The sequence below is a fragment of the Passer montanus genome, unplaced genomic scaffold (assembly GCF_014805655.1).
Source record: "Passer montanus isolate IOZ18808 unplaced genomic scaffold, ASM1480565v1 scaffold38, whole genome shotgun sequence".
Lineage (NCBI taxonomy): Eukaryota > Metazoa > Chordata > Aves > Passeriformes > Passeridae > Passer > Passer montanus.
The window spans coordinates 5,746,695-5,770,056 of NW_024368596.1; the positions used below are offsets into that span (position 1 = coordinate 5,746,695).

Consider the following 23,362-nt stretch of genomic DNA (forward strand, 5'->3'; position numbering starts at 1 on the left):
GCTCTGAAACTTTAAGGCAAATGCTATGTATTAATGGCTTATTATTTGTGAATGGAAAGTGCACTTTCTTAGCTGCAAACTAAGTTGAATTCCATGTCAGACTTTTAATTTCTCCTTGTAGTTGTGAAGAATATGTCCTTACCTATCTCTCATTTGTCAGGAGTTGATAGGAAACATCTGCACAACTTGTTCAATCTGTTAACAGTATGTGTTCATCCAAGCTTAACTGACAAGTAAAATGTACCAAATAATATTGGACTATGAGGATGACCTTTGCTAATAAGGCAGTAACTTCATACTTGATATGAACCAAGCCACTTCTAATGAAATGGCGGTTTGAAATAGCTCTGTGCTATTACTCCCATTACTCTAAGGATAGATAAAGGAGAAGGAATATTTTCTTGAAATATATTGAATATTTTCTTGAAAATGTTTCATAAAAAGTAATTCAAAGAATAGATAATATGGGAAGAATTTTTTGATGGGCACTAATGTTATTTCCAAATGCAGCCTTGATAGCTTGCTTAAAGATCTTGGTTAAATATCATATTAGCTGTAGCAGGGATGATTATTTCCTTTGCCAAAATTATAGGTTTAATGTCTTGCAAGGAAATATTTTATAGAAATGCTTTGTATTGAGTTATCCATTTGTGGATTAAGCGCACCAAGCTGCTGGAAAACACCGTGGTAGACCAGAGTTCACAACCTTAATCTGATTAGGCTTTTCTGATTATTAACTTGGAGTCCTTCATTTATTTATTTTAAATCCAGGAGACCTTAACTTCTCAGGAATCTGTGCATCTCTGCTGAGATCAACCTAATCCTGCTAAAAGAACTCTGAATTACAAAATCTAAACCAACTGTGGAGTTCACTGCTTAATGTGGCTTAATCAGAAATATCTTTAATGGGTTGGGAATATAAAGATCTGGATACTGAATTGAAAAACCTGACAGTGAGGAGTACTGTTCTTTATTTCTTCAGTTTGTGTGTTTAGAAAAAATATGGACCTGAGAGGAAGGACCACATGATGCAGGCTGTGCAGTGCCAATATCCCCACGTTGCTGACCCTGTCAGTGGAAATTGGCAGTGAAATTTCTTCATATTTTGCTGTCATTACTCAGGCTTTTTCTGAATCAGTCCATGTTTTCTGAGCAGGATACTTCTCTTGGGCAGAATGCTTCACTTTTTACATGAATGTTTCATGTTTCAGATAACTTTTCAGAAATATATTTATTATTGCCTTTTAACCGTTTTTTTAATTTGGCTATTAGTACCCTTTATCTGAAATCCAAACTAATATTTTGCAATTCAGCCACACAGATCACTAAATGTGTTACTTTCTTATCCTGTCATTGCAGGAAATGCACATATTTGTCCTAATGGGTTACTTTTTATTATGAATACGAGTATCTCTGGCAGATCTGTTTCCAATTTTCATGTGCTACTGAAAATGTATTCTGTGTTAAGTTTGAGTTGTTTGTTTTGCTGTAAAAAGTCATTTGATCATTATTAAACATTCATTGAGCATTTCTCATAACCATTTGACTTGGAAAATGATGATCAGACTAGATTAGCAAGTTGAAATTTGGTAGATAAACACATGGTACTCATTAAGTCTTTAACTTTCAGTAAATATGATAATGTTGATTACATTCCGAATTCAGCCAAGATATTTATGATATAAGAATTCAATTTCTCATGTTTTCTTTTATGTTTAAACTCATCAGGGAGATAAATTTACCTGGTGTTTTGATCAACTGATTAATCTGTGATCAGTGTGCACCAATATTTGAATGTTATCGAGAAAAAGTAATGAATACTTAAATCACTGTTTAACACTTTGTGTAGCATGCACTTTCTCTAAAGTATTCACTCGTCTCTTATTTTCATGCTACTGAATGGATAAGGGAGGATTTTTATTTCCAGACTCACCTAATAGTTTGTTATCTGAATGACTTCTGAACTGTAATACAGCTTAAGTTGACTTAAAGCCAAGTTATTGAAGTAGTTTAGCCTCAAAACATCTGTGGTTGTAAAATGGACTTCCTCAAGCTGCTAATAAGACTTTTTTTCAGTGTTTCTCTCAGTGTAATGGTTCTCTTATTTGAACTGCAGAGCAGAAATCACCAGATTACATTGCTAAATCCATGAAGTTTGTGTTTAAACTCATTTATGGTACTGTGTGTCAGTGCTGCTCCCATTGAGTTTTAGAGGAATGCATGTAAGTTTTTAGAAGTAATTCAGATTTAGAAGAATATGTGTTTCCACCCCAGAAAATAAAAAAAGCCAGAAAAGTATTTCTAATTTTAAAAGTCAATGAAGTGGTGAGGATTGCAGCTCCAGCAGTTTCACTCTATTTGCTCAGAATTCACATTAAAATGTTTAAGGGGATAATATTGAGGATGACCTTAATTCTGTAACTTTTCAGTTTTTCAATCTTAATGAGCTAATTTTTCCAAAGTAAATTAGAAAACTCTATGAAAGCATTCACATTCCTACATGGTGGTGTCTGGTTAGTGCAACCACAATTTGAGTTTTCTCTGTAATGTATAAAAATTTCTCTTGTTCCCCACTTAAGTAGAAACTAATTTATTTGTTCATTTCTTGGTTTTGCTGGGGTACTAATGTTGCAATGTTGTGAATGCCTACCAACTTCCTTGACTCTATATTTAAGCAGAAGACTTAGGATTGTCATTTTAAAGAACAAAAGACCTTGGTAATTTACAAAATTTTACAAGACTCCTAGTACTTCACTTGACAGGAACAGTTTCACAAGGGCTAAAGGGAAATCGTACTTCAATCTCTGCAGTTTCAGGTGTTAAACGAGAAGGTTTCACAGCAAGTCACGCACATGGATGTGTTGTTGAGAGCTGGCTTTTCAAATGTAGGGTTTGAGTAAGAAAAAAATGCCTGGGCTGTGGCACTGACCTTGGAGATCAACTGAAATAAAGGTGTTGAAGAATAATAAATGTGTTAGGAATTAAAGGCAAAGCAACTTTTTGAAAAAGTCTTAATTAAACTGGGGGAAATCAAAATATAAATATTTGTGTTCTTCTGTCAGAGATAACCCTCTGGCCATCATGGTATTGAATGTAGTAATACCTGCAAATGGTTCTGGTGAGCCTTGGAATTCTTGGTCCAGTTCTCAGTGTGCTCATCATTAAATTTATTTAAAGGAATTGAGTGGTGTAATTGAATTACTAGGCAACAATATCAGTTACATAGAACTTGGTATGCAGATGGCATCATTTTTTTGTTGGTTTTAGTTTTCTTTTTTTATTATATTCTATTAGCTGCAGAAATAAAATTGAGACTAATTCTCTTTTCTCTTAGTCTACTTTTTTCCTTCCTCCAACTATTCAGCAATTTCCAGTAACGAGTTCACTGTTTTCTTTCAATGACCCATTCCCTAAAATAATTATGGATCAGCTAATATAGATCAGCTGAAGCCACTGATGATTGCTTGCCCTATGAAGTGCTCCAGCTGGGATGTCACCTTGTGACCAGATTCTGCTGTTCTCAGAAAAGCCCCCATAGAGCAGTGCATGAACCAGAGCCACTTCATTTCTATCCTTGGCTGTCTGGCAGCAGCATCACCACGGGTAATTCAGGGTTGACTGCTGTAAGAATTATGTGTAGGAGTAGGAACAGGAGTTAGATTTTTATTTAACTGTGATTAGATCTTCAACCCTGATGAAAACAGCTGAAAGTCTATTAATAATGTTTGGGAATTGTTGGAGCTGAAATGAGGAATAGGCCTTTTGTTGATGATTTTGGTATCAAATTTTCCTGCTAATGTTTTTAGACTACGGATTTCAGTTCCTTGTAACTTTATAAGGATATGATCAAAAAATGAGTCGATTCTATGTGTGTAAGGAATTTCTGATTTTTCTAGGAAGTAAAAAATTTGCATAGTTTAAAAATCTTCTACTTGCAGTATTTTTGAAGCCAGAAGTTTTACATGTGTTTGTAAAAACCACAGACAAATACCACCACTCAAGAGCCGAGTGCTTAATAAGTGATTGTGTCAGAACTTATGCTCTGGGAGTATCTGCAGACTTGTCTTTGTATGGAGAGGATCACACTGTGCAGCTACAGTAATTTGGGTGGGGGTTGTTTTTCATTTGGTTTGGTTGTGGGTTTTTTATGTGGTTAGTTGGTTGGTTAGCTGGGTTCTTTATTTGTTTCATCTTGAACAGTGCACTTCCGTTCCTTAATTTCACAGGCTGCTGTAGGTACGCGTGAAGCTGTATTTTGTTTGGTCTGCTTCAGAGGAATTAGTGCAGACATTTCTCATGTCTTTTTTTATGGAGATCCTATCCTTTCTTCACAGTGAATTTCAGAAAGGTCTTAAACTCGTCTTTGGCTGTGTACAGAGATTTCTTTAACTGTAGAACAAGAAATGACTGTTTCATTTTGTTTTGAATGTGGGGTACTTCCCATTTTCAGTGGAATGTAATAGCAGAAAATCAGACACAAGCTTTTAAGAGAATGATGATCTTCACAAGGTTAATGTATGTTTCCAGCCTGTCTCTCGTGCATGTCTCCATTTACAACAGAGTGCTGGTAAAATGGTAGCATTTAGGAAGGTATCCTTAGGCTACACAACTTTTCCTCTTATAGAAGAATAAAAGCACTTATATTAATATGAGTCATCTTTAATAACAGTTGACATAAACCTTGTCTTATAACAAATTGCTGAACCTTGGAGCTCCTCTACACCTAAAAGCACTGAAATGTGTATTTAGAATTGCCTCCAGATCAGCAGAGATGCCAAATGTTTTCTAGGGGAGCTTATTTAGGTGGCTACTTGTGTTATGAGTTATGTGTGTAAGTAATGATTTCATGGTCTTCTTTTGTCTCTGAACTTTCTTAATTATAAAAGTATTCTAAATACTACGTGAAGCTCTATGGCACAGTTTTCTTCAGAATATTTATCATTCAGCATCATGTTCACAAATCCTCCCCTGCTGTCTTGCTCTCTTGTGCAGATCAGCACTGGCTAACTTTATTAATGTCACAGCTGCATTTTTCTGTTCCCCCCAGCATCTTGTGCATATAAACCACAGCACAGCTGAGATACCTGTTCTGGGAATGTCTCTCCTTTCATGACCAACCTGCCCATAAATGAAGACAGACCAGAAATGCAGGTTGCTTCACAGAATGGGGAAGAAAGATGGGGACTGTTTCAGGGCATTGTCATTCTGCACAGGGTCACAGAGTGGCACACAGTGAGTGTGGGTGGCAGATTTCTTCCTGACCTTTTACATGATTGTGTCATTGGGCAAAATGCAGCAGCCAATAACCAGATTCTGCTGGCAGAGTGTCCTTGCAGCTTTGAGTGTTTTCGGGTATTTACAAATGTTGCAAACTAGGATAGGAAATAGGAGATGAGAGTTAACACCCCTCCTCAACTGAAAGCAAATTTTTGGAAAAAATGAAATCACTGGCAGATGTGAAAGGCAGGTGGCCATTTTGTAACCTCAGTATGTGGATGTATTTGATGTGGGAGAATATAAAAAATGATATCCACTGAACCAAGCATAATGCAATTCATCCATAGGTTAAAGAAAGGTCATTTTCTTGCCTTGTTGGCTGGAAAGAGACAGCAGAGCTCTAACATATAATTGTGTTCTGTGACAGTAAAAGGAGTCTTTTGGTGCTTTGGGAAAGGAAAGTGACATTTTCCTTGCTCATGAGAGAAACACAGTTCCACATTAAATATACACTACAGTGCTCCCAATGTAAATAGAATTAGCAGGGGCAAAATTGTTATCCACAAGGATAATGATTCTAGTTTTTTAAAGCAGCTAGTATAGAAATATATGTGTCTGTGTGTGTACACATATATAACAACAACAGACAAGAGTCACATTTTAGTCCCATCCTTCTTTCTCTCCTTGCTGTGAATTCTCAGCTGAAGAAAGGAAGCTGAGCTAAAAAGAGTCATTGTACAGGTGCTAAGGAGAGTGTGTTGTTGCCATATAGGGCGGTCATAGTGGTGGTAACATATTTTATGTAGAAGACCTTAAATGGCTGAGAATTTTGAGCACTTAATTGAAAAACAGAAGTTCGGCATGGTTTAATTTTTCCAATTGTATATACCCATGGTGTGGTTGTAGTCACACTGTTTTCCCTTGGCAGTCCCTGGGGTTCGGAGGCTATTGATATTTTCTGAAGGTTCATCTTCTTGCCAACACTCAAACATAAGCATGCTTGATTTTTACATACCTCTGTTCTTCCTTCCACTAAGCAAGAAGTTGCAGCAAAGTCCCATTTACTTTTGAACTGGCATTGGTTATTGCAGAATAGCAGTTTCCAGAAGAAAAATGGCTGCTTCAGTCCCTCTTGAAAAGGATTTTGGGGATAGCATAGCCTAAAGTAGGAGAAAAGTCCTTCTGGTACAGATACTGTTCTACGCTGAAAGAAGCCATGGGCAAACAGCTCTACCAACAGTAAAAAAGAATAAAAAGTCATTTTTCAGAGACTGATGGTAGGAGCAGGAAGATTATTTCAGCTGCAGTTTACCATGTTAGAATTGTTTAAATGTAAGATCAGTGCCTCCCTGTTTATATATTTCTACAGAAGACACTATTTCCCTATATTTTTTGAAAAATAGCTCGCAAAGGTGTAATCAAGAGGCTACTTGTGATGAGAGTGCAAAAACTGTGATGCCAATAGGCAGAATATGTAAAAATGTGAACAATGCTGAAACAGTAATTATCTTTGCTGTTCTAAAGTCTAAATAAAAGAAGGCCTGGCTATAAAAGGCAGTAGTCTTCCTAAAACACACTGGAGGCATGTTTGTATTTGTAGTCTGTTACATTCCCAGATGTAGCTGAGCCTTTGGGAGTACAGCTGGGAAATATCCCCATTCTTCAGTGCCAGCCCTACCTGCATTTTCTGTGTAGAGTGCTAAAGAAAATGGTATAATCAGTTTGCAAAACTGAAGTTTCGGATGGACAGCTTAAAATAACCACTGCCAAGAAGGCTTCACAGGCTGGTGAAAATGGATGGATGCATAATGTACTTCCAGTTTGCAGAAGGCTCTTGGTACTTGCAGGAGAAATTTCTAGCAAACATTCATTACAAAGGATTCTCTATTGAAATGAGAACAAAGGTTCCACTAAAAAGATCTCAAAGGATTCAAATGTACCTTTTCACAGGTGACATGCTGATACAAGCCAGTTCTCAAGGGGTTGCATCAAGGCATAAATCAGCAGTAATTTCAACTCTGCAAGATCATAGCACTATCATGAACAGAAAGAAAATCAATCTGACACCAGCTCAAATAATAGCAGTTCTGGGAGTCACAGGATATAGTACAAGTCTACTGGGAGGGTCTGCTTGTCAGAACAATGGCACTTGAAGACACTGAATACTTTGACAGACATCAAAGCAAGAAGAAAAGGAACAGGAGGATCACTTCTCAGGCATGATGGTGTCACTCACACGAATAGCAACCTGAGTGATGCTTCAGATGAAGGTGAAGCAGATGTTGGTCCTGTGGTCAGGCAGTAGTCAGGTCTTCCTACAAAAAGTACTTGAAATGCTTGAAAAGCTTTTTAAGTTTTAACTTAGAGGGTGCTGTCAGAACTGCTTAATACTTGATGGTGGTTTTTTTTCCCAGAGTTAGAAGAACAGAATTTAAGAAAACTATTTTGGAAAATACTGAAAATATCACTTTCTGTGTGCAGTAAATAATGGTGGTTTCATAAAAGTTCTCCACACTGCTGTGGTAATTAATTGAGAATCTTGCAAGACATTGAGCTATAGAACATTTGCCTTCTGTAAGTGCACCAACGTTGTGAGCCTCTGCTGGAAATAAAACAGGTTGCTGAATCAGTGCTGCTTCTAGAAATCCTAGAATGTAGCAAAAAGTAAATTGCCCCAGAAAGGTCACGAATCTAAATATGAACAAGCCACATCAAATCTGAGAAGTGGACAATGCTGAAGAGATGCTGATATTTAAGATTATGTGTTCTGTTAGGAAACTTCACCTGGAGGGGGGGAGCTGGGGTCAGCATTGTGTTTCAGAGATTCTTAGTATGTGTGTTTTTTTTATTTTGCAAAGGGAAATGAAAACTGCTAAGGCCCCATGAGATCTGCCATAACAACTCCTAATGCCCGGGGGCAAAAAAAATCTACCAGGAAAACTTGTTTATTGTGATGTCAACTGATGTAATCTTTCGTTTCATCAAATGTGACGATAATGAGACTTGTTCATATGCTTTGGTAGTCCATATATACTCTGGTGAATGTCTAGTTTGCTTAAAGAAGACTTAGATTATTCTAATTAAAAACAGGGGAAGTGAACATGAAGAAAAAATTGTCAGCTGAATGTTTTTAAACACCATTGCCAAAGCATCCTGGTATCAGTGAAAATCTAATGCTTGAATTATGGTTCAGATGTTCTATGGTATCCATGTGTTGTAAATTATTCTCATGTGCTAAGCTTATTGTGATACAAAATTTAAATTGGTATCTCAAAAAATTAATAGTATCCATACAGAACATGTAATTTTCAATTTTTGTAATCTCTGAGCAGCTAAACCTGATTTTAACAATTGCTTTTTTGCTAATTAAGCCTTACTGGGCCTTCTTAATTAGGCACACAGTTGGAAAAGAGACAATAATTATCTCAATTTGATGGCTATGCCAATTTGCATTATCAAAAAATAACCAAAGCACATTCAATTTTCTTGTCACATACAAATGCTACTTGCCAAGCACCAGTGCACACAGTTTAAAACAGTGTACCTTCCAAAGTTACTCCTAGATGAAACAAACATTCCATTTTTCCTACCTGCATATGCACAAGTGCATGTACACCTCACTATTTTATTATTGTTAGATAAATTAGAGCAGTGTAGATGTGAATATATTCACACATGCAGGTATGTATATAAATATTTTGATAGTATTTGCCTCTTTAGTTCAAAAGACACCAACATTGAACTGTATTTTCATAGAACTCAGCTACTAAGTGGACTATTCTAATTTTAGGTCCTTACAATGCAAAAATATGCTCTTGTCAACAGAGCAGTAATTACAACAGTGGAGAACAAGCTGAGCTTCCACTGGCAAGCATTTCAACACTTCATCTGGATGTGTTTAGTATCAGGAAGTGCCTGGGATGTGTTGGAAATTACCTGTATAGCCCAAGGGAGCTTAGTTGTCCCAGGCATTCTTGAATGTGAGGGGGAACATTCCTTTTCTTCAGTCCTATTATCTTCTTAAAATGTCTTTTACTTAGAAATTTTCAGCTTTGACCACAATTCCTCCTTGGAGGAAAAAAGCAGTTCTGGAAGATCCGTATTGAAATAATCTATATTCCTGTAATCTCAAACCACACTCTCATATAGGCCAGATTTCCTTCCTCTCTTTCCCTGTATTGTCCTTACCATACAGTTAGGAATTAAGTTAGGAAAAGGCAGTAAAGGACTTGACCATGTGTTAGGGACTAAATCTGTAGATATTAAGCACTTGGCTAGTTTACTTAAGCCCAGACTTTTTCATGTTCTTTAGCATTCTTAGTTGAAGTCTTGAGATGGTAGGTGACTGTTCATAGCGTTTCCATTTTTTAAATGAAAAAATGTTCACACTGTGAGTTATTCTGCAGTATAATTAGGAATAGTATTTCCTGAAGTACAGCTCTTCCGAAAGACTTTGTGCTCCAGAGATACTCTGAACCTGTCCAGGATGTGTCACCCTGAATCCTGAATGTACTTTGTACAACAGAAGTAGAACTTGAGCCTTTGTCCTTGAATCTCAATAACATCAGATGATGAGTTTCCAAAAGAAAACATTAGGGACTTTTGTGATTCTTACAGGCAGTGGCAGTTCTCCAAGTGAAGTGAAGGGCACGTGTTGGACAAGAATTCTGTAGCACAGTTGAGTAGCTGACATAACGTATGTTTTTAAGATCACTTTCAGTCTTGCCATATGCCACAAATTACTGCAACAACCTGACTTTCTTCACAATTTTATTCTGCAGTGTTTGCTCTCTGAAACTTGAGATGCAATGGACAACACTTTGAATTTCCAGAATTAAATTAGACTTTGACTAATTCTAAATGAAGATCATTAAATGTGAAAATGAACCTTATTCTGCTTGCATCTATCACAATGACATGTATGAGCCAGTGTAATCCATCCAAAAGTTAAAAGAGCACATTATTTAGGGAGTGTGTTAAACCCATAGCATGGCCCTGAAAACTCTAGTTTGCATCTACATATCTGAATTAGAATGATATGTGAAAACATATTCTAAGATTGTCATCTTTTATCTGATTAAATCTGCTCTTCTTAAGAGGTGCTATGTAGTCCACCTGCAGGAATAACAGTCTCAACATTTTGCAGTCTCACTCATTCCCTGATAAACACTGGATGTGTTGTACCTCCTGATCCATATATCCTTATGTCATTTTCAAACATCTTTTGATGTGTTAATACTTCATGAACCACAGAAAAGTTTCATATCAAATTTGTTAGGTTTTGGTTTGGTTTTTTTTTTTTCCAATTTTGTTTCTTCAGTCGATCTTCTAGGGATTGCATTCTTTCTTGATTTTAGTATGAGATTTTTCCTTCCATTGAAAAGTATTATCTGCTTCCATCCTCCACACTTAGGCAGATTTTCTATATTTCTTCATAATATCTAATTTGGTGTATCACATAGAAGCATAATTTTTTCCTCCTCTAATGCTGCTCAGCTCCTTTAGCTGGTATTTTCCTTGCTGTGTTCTGTAAGACTGAATTTAAAGAGACTTTGTTTATAATCTCTAGACAAATATTTGAGGGGTAAAATTTTTGAAGGTATGTACAAGGTCAGAATGTTTTTACTTTTCTTCTTGGTATTGCATTTCTCAAAGGTTTAAATCAAGAGTGTTTGCTCTGTTTTGCCTTTCATATTTTACAGTTTTGTATTTCAGAAAGACCTGCAGAATAAAGATGCTGTTCTTTTTGCCTTCAGCAGTCCAGAGCTGATATTGCTGCTTAGCAGTTCATTTTCAGAAACTGCTGGGCTGAAAAGGCAATAAGCAAACGGTAGCTTTCAGATAAGGGTATGCGTTGAAAGGAAAGAAATATAGGAGAGAAAGAGCACAGTTCCCTGGTTATATTTTAGCATTATAATTGCAATTACATTTTAATTCTATATAGTCTGGAATATCTGAGTATTAAACATAATGATTAGCTGAGGCCAACAAAGGTTACACTTTTTCATGTTTTTGATCTTGTGTGCTTCGGGAGGACCCTGTTCAGCTACATGATACTCATTAGCAGCCATAACCTGACCTCTCTAAATAATTCTGGACTTACTGGAAACCACCTGGGTGTGCCACTGGTGATTTGATGGGGCTGATGGTGGGTAATCACTACAGAAATTTGTTCATTAAATGGGCACCCTATCAGAGCAGCCTATTAAGAATTTATAAAAAGCACCATTACAGTAACGTGGTCTCTGGGGCACCGCTGTACTGGAGTGCAGTGGAAATGCACACATTCAGTTTTGTTCTCAAATATCCATTGATGGGCTCTGCAAACAGCCTCAGCCCACCCTTTCTCACAACAGTTACCCCAACCTTACTGAGCTCTGGAGCAGGAAGGCTGATCTGAGCAGAACAGGGGGCTGAGGGGAGAGGATCTTGATGTAAGTGAAAGGTGAAAATAGTTTCCAGTAACATGTACAATGTGCACTTAGAAGATTGCACAAATCATACATAAAAATCCTACATATGCCTGTGTTAGTTCCATTATTTCAAGAGTGGTATTTTCCTATCCAACAGAATGTGCAAAGGTATTTCATTGTGAATTTAAGTTGTTAGTTGCTCATTCTACTTCAAAATTGACTGTAAGATGCATATGATATCTATTTTAAAATATGGTTCAGAATTACCTGCTATTCAGTGCCTAAATACATATTTCATGTATTTGTATGTCTGTGTATATAATAAATATGTAATATTTTTCTATTGTATTTTTATTACATATTTTGTGAGACCTTTCAATAACAGAACAATGATGGAAAGGGCAAAAAAGTGCTACTTGTGAGGAGAAGAGCATTAGACACTTATAGAAAGGTCACTTACAGGAACTGTAAGCTTTTATGAGACTTTATCATTTTGCTGACAAGGTCAACTTGATATTGATTGGCTGGGTGTTCTGTTTAGTTACTTGAGGGCCAGTTATTTGAAGAAGCCTGTGTTAGCATCCAAGCAGTATTTTTCATACTCATGCCCTATTTCAGCATTTTGAGTTTCTTATTGTATTCTATTTTTCCAAACAAAATATGAAATGAAGTTGAAGTATTTGATTGCCAGTGTTTAAATTCAGGTTAATGTACCATACCATCATTTGTTAAATTTAACTGAATCTCTTACTGTAGAAAAGCTTGAATATTTGATCTGTTGTTTCTGATGCATAAAAACACTTCTTGATGAAAAATTTTATTAAGTATTTTTCCAGTTCTTGAAAATTATTTATCACCTGCTCTCATGGCAGGCCCAGGTGGCTGTGGGTTTATGAGACACTAATGCCCTAAGCAAAAATAAAGGAAGCACAAGCTTGGTCCCTGTGTGAAAGAAAGGCAAAGTTTCCTGTGACATTCCATGCTCTGGTGCTGTCTTTAGTCCTTGTGTGAGCCTTTAGTGCTGCTGAGTTTTCAGTGGCTGTGGTACAATGGGGTTGGTGTGGGGAGGGAAGACTTGGGCAGGTGAGCTGAAAGTTTTCTTCCTTCACGTGGTGAATAGGTGAGTTAGGTTGTGCCTACGTTACATCTGTGTCCATACCCTTCCACCACCAAGGGTATAAACTTCATGCTGGGTCTTGCTGGTCTATGCAGAGTTCACTGAGGATGATGGGGATTCCAGCCTGGTGCTGATGTGCTTGGTGGTCAGAACTGCAGTGGGAAAAGCTGAGCTGTGGCCAAAACATGTGCCAGGACCTTGCCCCCTGCTGCTGCAAATGTGGGCACCTGCAGCAATGGCAGCAGTAGCATCCCTGAGCAGGGGCACTGGGGTGTTGGGGTATTCAGAAGCTGGTCATATTTTGTAATCATCTTTGTCTTTATATAATAAGGCATATGAAAATTATAGCTTTTAAGGGTGTTTTTCATTAGTTTACAATTGAAAAAATGCACATCCTTTACATAAGAAGGCACAGTGAAAGAGAATACATGGAATATGTAATTAGTATTAATTGCTTACATTAAATCATTTCATCTGTCTGCTGCTTTGGTTAAGATCATTACATATATTCCTGCTACAAACAGTCCTCACAAACTAAAGACTTTGGTTATTAAACCTTGTTTTAAAAGAATACAAATAAATCTACCTTAAGTAGTTGTTTACTGCAACTTAAGTTTTATGTGTCTGTGCATCCTAATATTTTTTTATTACTTGTTTAAAAAAAAAAACCTCACTTGAAACCTCCCACAAAATACATGCACAGCATCTTTCAGGGGGAACTTCTGTCTTTTGGTTTTGTGGGGTTTTTTTGTTTGTTTGAATAATGAGTCAGATTTGTCAGATTGATGGTTTTGCACTTTGGAAAGCAGGATGCAGTGCCTGAGTCCGAGGCTGCTTGCACTTGTTGCCTTTCTGGCAAAATTTATTTCTCCTCTACTGCATCTTCTTAATAGTGGCCCTTAATTTCTCCTTGTTTTCCTCTGGCTTCTGTAGCTTTGTCTCCATTTATTCTGTCAGACAGGATATATTGGAAGGCTTTTTCCTGTCAGTAACCATTTCTACAGAGTCGTCAGTTCATCTTTTAAGCCAACTCTGTGCTTGCAAGTCACGGCCCCTTTGCGTTCTTCTGTCGCTATTAGAGCTCACAAAGCAAGCACTGAACTTCAGCAATAATAGGCAATCTTGGGAAATAACAGTAAATTATTTAAGCAAATCGCTTTGGGGAAGCAAGTATTACTTAGTAGGAACTTGTACAGAAGCATCTTATCACCAGCTGGGTACAGTGCAGTCAACCCACTGCACAAGTGGCTGCAGCCCCATGACATGCTGTCAGCTGGCCTTGCTGTCTGGCAGCTCCTTGGTTCATAGTTTTGATTCTGTCTCTCTCTTGAAGAGTTTTTTATTGACTTAGGTGCTTTCAAGCCCACTTTGAGTAGGAGATGTATGAGTTGTTTTTTGGGTGTTTTTGATGCTAGAGCTCTTTATCCAGGTGCCATTAGTTTCTGGAGGGCTGTTCCATGTCAGGTTAAAGGGCTGGACATAACTCCCTGAGATTTACTCTTTCAAGCAAGACATGTCTTCAACCTCTTTCCCCACATAACCTCCTGAAACGTGGGAAAAGCAAAGAAAGCAAGGCATGCACTCCACAGTGTTACTTCTGCTGTAATGGTCTGTCTCACTTCTTCCCTCCAAGGGTTCTGAGGGTCTGGGTTTTGTTTTTCTGTTACAATGGTAGAAGCCTTATTCCCTCTTCACATCACGTGTAGTGTTTTCCACTCCTGCTCAGGAAAATGATCCTTTCAAAAGTATTGGAAGGACACAGAAGCAGGAGATGAAGTTCTGGAACACCATGTAGTACCACCAGGTGTGTCTCAAACATTCAGACAGTTTCAGAAGTTGGCCATCTCTTTAGCTCTCTTGGAAGTGCTTTCTGTGGGGTTTTTATGTTTATCTTTTGTGTTTTCACTTTTTCTGGCAGCTGGCAGTATGTGGGGTTAAGGTCCTTGTGGCAGATGGGAAATGGGCCTGTACCAAACTGAGTATTAAACTTATTTCCATTTACTGCTGACCTTAAAATCATGAAGAAGCTGTGAGAGAGTGCTTTCTAATTAAGCAAAGTCTCTTTGAATTTCCATGTGGGTCTTTTTTGTCTTCTAGAAATAATGCTTACAGGCACCTTTTTTTGGTTACATTTGTTTTTCTAGTTTATTAATATCCACTAATCTAAAAAGAAAACAACAAGAATGACCAAACTGAACAGAGTTTCAGTTTGTGAGCCATGCTGCTGTAAAAGCTGTGCAATAATCCCCATTATTTCATCCCAGAGTTTGTCTCAAATTTAGCGATGGAAACAGCTTAATGAAGGCAAGGATACAGAACAAGTGCCCCAGTAGCACTTGCAGCTGCAGTGCATGTGATTTTAAGGATGTTGGATTTGAACACCATTACACAAATACGTACACGAAACTCAAGATGCAGTTTGGAAAGTTCTATTGAGGATTTGTAAAAATTCAGATGGGAGATGGAGGGGAAGAAAAGGGGTTGTACTGCAAGGTACTTCCTGTTGAAATGTCCTCAAAATCTAAAGGAAAATGGTGTTTTCTGAAGTATTGCATGCTCTTCTGGAATAACATCGTGGTATACTTCTATTTTAAAAAAAAATGGTGGTTTTCTAATGTCTGAAGTCTCTTATTCTTGATTAGAAGTAAGTCACAGGAGAATACTTTAAAAGAGTGAACGTTCTGCTTTCTAGATTTCATATTTTAAAAGACATAAAATGCTATTTTCACTTAAGATGAATATGCATTCTTTTTGAGAAATACTAACTGTTCCATCTTTGAAATCAAACATAAGTTGCTTAGGATTTGGTTTTTATTTCTTCCTTCAAGTAGCTATTATTTTAATTCTGTTTTAAAAAGCCCTGACAGTAAAACATGACATGTTCAGTTTCTTTCCTGGGTTATAGTGATTTTAATGAAATTTAATTGGTTTATAGAAAGAAAAAACGGACCTTTCGGACCTAAAAGTATGTAATATGTCTGAAATGGATTATTGTTGTTGTTTTTTTCTAGGACTGTTTCCTTAAGGCATTCCAGTTGCTTGTTTTCATGACTTTGAGCCTATTTAATCAGAGATGGAGCAGATGGACTGCAAACCCTACCAGCCACTGTCAAAAGTTAAACATGAGGTGGATCTAACCTACACGAGTTCTTCAGATGAAAGTGAAGATGGTGGAAAGCAAAGGCAATCTTATGACTCAAGAGAAACTTTGAATGAATATAGCCAAGAGCTAAGACTTAACTATAACAGTCATAGCAGAAAAAGAAAAGCCATTGACCAGTCCACGCAAGGTAAATAATTTATTTTATCTACTAATTATGATTATTACTTCCTGATTATGAATTATGAAACAACATCAGGAGTTGGGCAAACATTTTGTTCTCAAAGTCTCATAGTATCAACCCACTTTTCACCTACTTTTAGTCATCCTGTAATATCAGAAATTTAGGATTTTTTTTTATTAAAGATAAAGTGCTTTCTTAGCAGGATGAACTGACTGCTATTCTAGAAACCATCACATGCTAGCTACAGACAAATATTTTCTTTAGTAGGAGCTACTCTTCTTAGTAATGTTGAGTGATTAATTATTTGCCTTTGCATATGTTGGGTGCATTTTTCTATAAAATCAACATTGAGGCTGCAGGCTGTCTCTGCATGTGCTTACAAAGCCTGTGAATTAATTCAGATACAACAATTCTCTTAACATTTCTAATCATATAAATTGTCCAGTCATTTAAAAACTGAAGTTAATTAGAGTATTGTAAGGAAAAAAAACAAACAAGAGTTAAGTTTCTGTTTTAGCTTTTTGCATGATTGGGACAAATATTTGAACAATGATGATAGTTGAACTAAGGTTAGGAAAAGCTTCTCTTTGATTAGAGACAGAAGCTAAAAACTAAAGAAATGGAAGGAATGAGCAGAATTTACTGCAGCATTTCCTGACAGACTCTGTAAACCCACGTGCTGCTTTTGTACACAATGAGCACAGAAGGGGCTTTTCTGCTGCTTCAGCTCTGTCCCCAGTCCAGGCAGGGTGGTGGGACAGGGAGAATATTTGTAGGAATCAGCGTGTCAGAAGCAATGAGAGTCCTGTCCCCTTAAAGGTAACAGCAGCAGGGTGCCAGAACCAGTCCCTGCTCTTCAAGGAAGTGGTTAAATGACATTAAAGTGTGGCCAGTACTTCTCAGCTAAAACTTGAGGTGTTTATTTAAAAACAAACAAACAAACCCAAAATCCTCAAACAAGCCACATCACACACACACCCTGCCCCCAAAGCCCTCACTGCTTACTCAGAAAAGCCTTCTTCAATTTTCTGAAGATAAAAGTAATTATATTTTTCTACAAGGAAATGAAAAATAGGCTTTTTGAAGATGGAAAATTTGTCTTCTCTGTGATGTGCAAATTAATGTGAAATTTGGAACAGCTGTGCTACATAGCTATTGCAGCATTTTTGGTTTTTACTGCAGATATTCTGCTTCAAGTTACACCCATAATATTGGTGTTGTCTGAAAGTACCTGTAATTCATGGGAGTAATAATACTTGGCTGCCTCTGTGTGCATATATTCCCTCCAAAGAGTTACAAAACTGCTATTTTTGGGAAAAAAAATTCATAAACATAGATTTCAACAGAGGATAGTTTAGAAAGCAGATTTGTTTGTTGTTTGTGACCTTATTTTGAACATGCTATGAGAGTTTAATTAACTGAGATATGGCTGCATTGTTGTACCTCAGGATGGTGGAAATGTTCCTGTAGATCTCCTTAGAGATTGTTGATTGTACCTGTGGCTGTGGGAGCAAAACCTCAGCCTGGACCTGGGCCTTGAGGGGCACTGCTGGGTCTGCAGTGCTGTGCAGTGTGAATATTGATATTCCTGTCAGCTGCAGCATCACTGCCTTGGGCACATCTAAAGGCTGGCAATCTCTACTGTAGGCATCAGAAACCAGCCTCTGTGTCATGCTGGATTTATTCTTCCAGAACATTGCCTCTGAAAGCAATCACATTAATAATTTTGGAGAAATAGCCAAATTAGTGTGCATTTCTGTAAGAAGTTGTCAGGCGTGAACTTAGCTCAGTTATTCAGGAGTGACCTGTAAGGAATGAGTTATGTGCATGTGCTGACCAGGGGAAGTATTTTGCACTCATGTTGTATGATTATTTTATTGAAGTAATATGCCCCAAGATTTTTCCATTCAAATTAATTTTTATGAGATACAATGTGAATTTTCAGACCTTCTATTTTTCAAACATTGGTATATTTCTTTTTGGACTAAAGACAGGATGCTTTACTGCAGGATGAGGCTTGATGTCCACATTTCTAGAAAAATTACTTAAGCTTCTAAGAGTACTTTGCCAATATGCAGGGCAGCTCTTAAATATTTCCTTACCTCTTTCCTGAATTGTGTAGGTCAATATATTCTTATTTAATACTGTATTATTAACCTCACAACTTTTTTAAAATCCTGTTCATGTGCACTAATTTGTAAAGATGGAGTTGAATCTGTACTAGAAATCACAGTTTTCTCTTATGTAATGAATTCAGTTTGGAATAACTCATATTGTAATTGCACTGCCAAGTTTATCCATTTGGCTTCTCAGGAATTCTTCCTGACATCTTTCTAGTCATTTAAATCGTGCTTTTTCTCTGCCACAAATTGAACCTGAATATTTGGCCTGGCAAGCAGCGTGGATTTGAAACATAAAACTGGTGGTGCTCAAAATTCAAAGATCAGAAGAGTTTGTAAAGCAGAGTGTAAAATTTCAGTCTTCAGGCAGGTATGATTGCAGTTCTAGTGCAATCAAAGTATTTCCAAAAGGATCCCAGGTTTCACAGTGTGGGACCTGGAAGTTCCTGGTGGTTCTTGGTAATTGCTTAGTCAACATCAGGTAGAAGGCTCAGGTTTTAACTGTGAATCTGGAATAATCCATAAATCTGTAAATGGATTTTTTTAATTCATTCTTTTCTAAAATGCCTCATCAGAATCTTTAACGAGATTTTTCTAGATGTTTGGCACATCTTGAGAATCTAGAAAAAAGAGATTAAAAAGGCAAAACCACGGGACCCCCTTTTCAGAGGGGACTGTTCTGCAAGGAGTGCTGTGCCATGCCAGTGCTGGAGACTTCCATAAAATAATTCTACCTATAAAGGCTGCTGGGGCATCAAAGGTTGTGTCCCCAATTAGTGCTGTAATGCTCTTCTTTAATGGCATAACATTCTTCTCTAGCTACAGCTGAAATAGTGCCCTGAGTGTGGTGAATTAACAGAGTGCACAGTGAGGATAATACCCATGAACTTCATCCTGGAAAGGTGTGAGAATAGGTGAGAAACAGACACACAGTAACAGTCCTGCTTGGGAGATAATGATGACTGTGAGATGGCATTCCAAGGAGCTCTAATGATGGAGTGTGAGAAGGAACTATGTCAGAATAAAATAATTAGTACAGAGAAACTTTTAACAGGAACGAGTGTAGGGATGTGACTACTAATCTAGTTAGTTTTGTGAGAAGAATCAGCACTTCAGATGTTTATGAAAATTCAAAGAATTGGTATTGGCTACTTAAGTTAGGCTGTATAAATTAGACTGGGCAGTCATATGAATTTAGTAAATAGCTTTAGGGTAAAATGTGGTTTGTTGCACAAAATTCTCCTGTATCTCAGCCATTTCTGTGAAGATTTTTGTTATAAACAGTTTGTCTATTTCATTATTAATGTCAATACTGAGGAATTATTTCTGTGAAAACTTTCAATAGAAATCTAAGATTATGTAAAATCATAGGTATTATATGTTTGCATATATGGACAGTCTGTATTAAACCAGAACTTTACATGACATGAACTTGAAGCATTTCAAGAGTTCTTTCTGCACAATTGAAAAAGCATTATGTGTTTTGCAAAACTTTTTTTGTGTCAGTTTGAAAGACTGTGCGATCATACAAATAGCAAGCATTGAAAACAGTATCCAAATATAGAATACTTAACTGTGTCAGTATTTTTTACTCCTTGCAATTCCTGAAATTTTATCTCAAATATTACACTTCAGAGATATTAATTGGGTGGTTTTGCAGGTCCTGTAGGAAAAACATGAAAGAAAAAATCCCCAAATAAGTGCAGAACTGATCTATTGATCAAGCAGATTTTTTTACATGCTGTTCTTCAGGTTTCGTACTGGTGCCCTTTATACAGAGTCCAGTGCCAGCTGAATTTTGTGTCTGGTGTTACTTGCATCAGAAACTTTCAGTTATCTGACAATTTGAGATTTACCAAATAACACAAACTGTTTAAAGCCCAACTAAATTTTACTGGCCTAACAACTCAATGTGAGCAGATAGAAAAATCTCCTGGCAAAGCATCGCTGACTCCTGAAGAGTTGGTGCTAAACACATAATGTGTATATCTAAAAATGCATTTTCTTAGTAACTGGAAGTTCAGAATCCTGCTTGTTCTGAAGATATGTAAACCTGCAAGATCATCTTACGAAGTAAATTCCTGGCAGGCCCAGTATCATATAGTTTGGAGATATTGGCAGAGTAAATTAATTCTTGGAAGAGTTGGTAAACATACTGTTTTGTCCTTGAAGGAGATGGAGTAGAATTGGCAGGAGTTGTCAGAAATGTTGCTCCTCTAGGAAAATCATTGATGGACCTGGCTGTGAGGAAAGTTCTTATAGATGCACCATACGTAGATTGCATCTCAAGCTTATTTGTGACATGTTTACATAATTAGAACTGTTTTCTCCCACAGCTTTCTCTGTTTCCACCAAAGCAAATATGAAAGGAGCTGTACTCTACAAATACTGGCAGTACAGAAAAGCTTTCTGGCTTTTAGGTTAATTATAGATTTGTAAGAAAACACTAGTTTAGAGGAATGAATTCCTGATAGGATAATCATCTGGGATCGAGTCATTGGCATGATAAACTTTATTGATTGTTAACAATATGAGCATATGGCAGTAAATTTCTGGTTAGACAAATGTTCGTTTCCTGGCAGGATAAGTATATTGAACTGCATTATGGGCAAGGCAAAATGGAGTTATTCCTCACAGGAGAATCCAACAGCAAATAATTTCTGGTAAATCTGTGTGAGGAAATCAGTATTGCTAGTATTGTATGAAATGACAGAGTGCCTCACAAAGAATTGGCCTATTCTGCTTTTAGCCCATTAAAAAGTAAGGAAACCATTTTTGTCGACAAAAGCTTCAGATTGGTGACATGATTAATGTTTTCTGAAAAGCGCATGTAAAATTATCTTCAGGAGCAATAGGTAAACAGATCCAGCTAAATGTTCAAAGTCTTCATCAAGTGAACTCCACTGACTTCACGGTGAGTCCTGGATCACAGTGTGAGAAAGCTCTGCAGCCTAAGGCCACTTCTGTCTCATCCTCTCTTTTTTAGCTTTCTGTTGTTGCCATCCATTTCCCCTTTCTGCCCTCTGATACATCCCAGCAACGGTGAGGATACAGAGGCAACAGAAATGTTTCAGTGCTGAAAAGCACTTTTGTTCCCTAGAAGGGAAAACTGCTTCTGAGGTGCAGCAATAGGAGGTCTGCTTTGCTATGCATTAAAGTTCAGCAATTTTCAGCTTACTAGGAAGGAAGATTTAAACACATGTAACTCTTAATATCATATGACCAGTCAAAACCAGTTTTACTGGTCGTCCTAGACATAAATAAAAGGCATGCTGACAAGCACTGCTAGGAAATTGTCCTGTCAGGAAAATGTCATGGTGGTGTTTTGTCAACTGTGAAGCAGCAAAAGCTTTTTATGTAATAACCATATTCTACTCTGATCCCTGAATTATGTAAATCCATTCAGGACAGCAGATGCTTTGTGTCTGTACCAGGGCCGTGGAGAGTTGAATCTGAGCTGTATGGAGTATGTGCTTTTAGTTACAATTACCTTGTTTTTAAATGGTGTGTAAAGGTGAAAAAAGCCTGTGTTAGATTCTCCCCTTAATCTGTTATGTATAACACTAGAATAAAAAACTAACAAACCACAAGTCTTGGGAGCTTTCCCAGAGGAAACCAGTGCCAGCAGAGTGATTTTTCATTGTTTTGATAGAGATTTGGAGCACTTATCTAGGTGAATTTAGGAGTCTATGCTCATGAACTTCCACAAAGAGCAGTAAGTGAAGGGGAAAATTTTATTGGGGGGGCATCCCAAGTCTCTCGTTATTAAGAAGGTCCAGTGGTAACCTGGTGGCCAGTGGAACTGGGTGTTACAGTTCACTAGCACTCCACCTGCCAGTTAGATGTTTGGGAGCCATTTAGTACTCATGTGATAAAGACTCAAAAGAGAATATATGACATTGGCTGTTTATTGACATGTAAACAGCACACGGTGAAATGCATATTTTCATGTTTGTAGCTGAAAGGGAGATAATTTGTTTTGAAGGTAGAAAAAGAATGTCAAAAGGAAAAAAAAAGCTCTTAAGAGAACTACTGCTATGCAGCCTTTTAGAAATATGGTGGTTTGGAACTCTTCAGCTTGGCATAGCTACTTCTCTTGTTCCCTGTGTTTTCTTTTTGATTCATTGGTTAATGAAGGAAGGAATATTTTTAACCTTTAAGTTGCATCAGTTCAGAGCTGTGCCTTGAGCTGCTGTGGAAGGTGTTTGTAGGACAATGGAATGAAGCATTCCTGGGCACTATAAGAGGAGGTTATGAGCAGGCTGGTTACAAATGAAACCAATTATTATTGCAAGCACTTTCCTTGAAATTCTGATTTAGTGAAGAAAATTTTTTTAAAAATAGAAGACTTCTGGTAAAATGCTGTTACTAGACAGGGTTAGTGCAAAAACAGTTAAGATATTTTGTATTATTATGGTTTTTTTTTTTATTTTTTTTTTACAAATGCCAGATGCTTACACTTTTAATGTTGGGGTATTTTTTGCTAATTTTAGAAAATCTTTTGAGAACTGAAACATGTTTGAGAAAATGAAACCTGGGTGCTTTACAGATGCTTAGACTTTTTAATGTTGGGGTATTTTTTGCTAATTTTAGAAAATCTTTTGAGAATGTTTGAGAAAATGAAACCTGGGTGCTTTAGAGCCGACTTCAAGCATAATGAAGTGATGTCTGTGTAAGGACACACAGTTTATCCCTTGAACTGTTTCCTGAGAGGGACTCAGCTCAGTAGAGGGTGATTTAAAGGTCCTTCAGATTTCTGGGCTGTGGACTAGCGGAAGGAAGCGACAGCTAATAAGCTCCATCTCCTGTTGCTGTATGTTACACCATCTGCTCTGGGTGTTTATGAGCTTCATGTTGTCCAAAAAAAAAATTACATATGAGGCAAAGCAAAACTCCACACTCCTAAAGCTTTAGTGCATTGTCTCCTCCTGTATTCCCTTGCACAAATAGGGGTTCCTGGTGTGCTGTGCTTTGTTTGGCTGGCTGTGTTCTAATCACGGTGGTGTTACTGTCTCCCAGAGAAAAACAGTGCCATGAGCAGTTCCCTGTGGCTTCCTGGACTGCAGCCTTCTGCTCTGTGGGGAGTACCTGCAAACTCTAAGGAAAGGAAAAGCAGCACTTAGGTTTAGACCCCCTCCAGATATACTTTCTTGATTTGCCAAGTAATTGGAAATTTCTCTCCCTGGAATAACTGGGGTGAGAAAACTCAGT

The 23,362-nt window shown here is 37.3% G+C and overlaps 1 protein-coding gene across 5 annotated transcripts in view; it reads left to right on the forward strand.

Moving 5' to 3' along the window:
• Positions 1 to 23,362, forward strand: part of TENM1 (teneurin transmembrane protein 1) — a 782,308-nt gene that overhangs the window by 536,696 nt on the left and 222,250 nt on the right. For all 5 annotated transcript variants that reach the window (XM_039717552.1, XM_039717551.1, XM_039717554.1 and 2 more), the window contains one exon: positions 15,759 to 16,037. In XM_039717552.1, coding sequence (XP_039573486.1) covers positions 15,821 to 16,037 — 217 coding nt within the window. In that variant the 5' untranslated portion in view covers positions 15,759 to 15,820. The remainder of the gene's footprint in view (positions 1 to 15,758; positions 16,038 to 23,362) is intronic.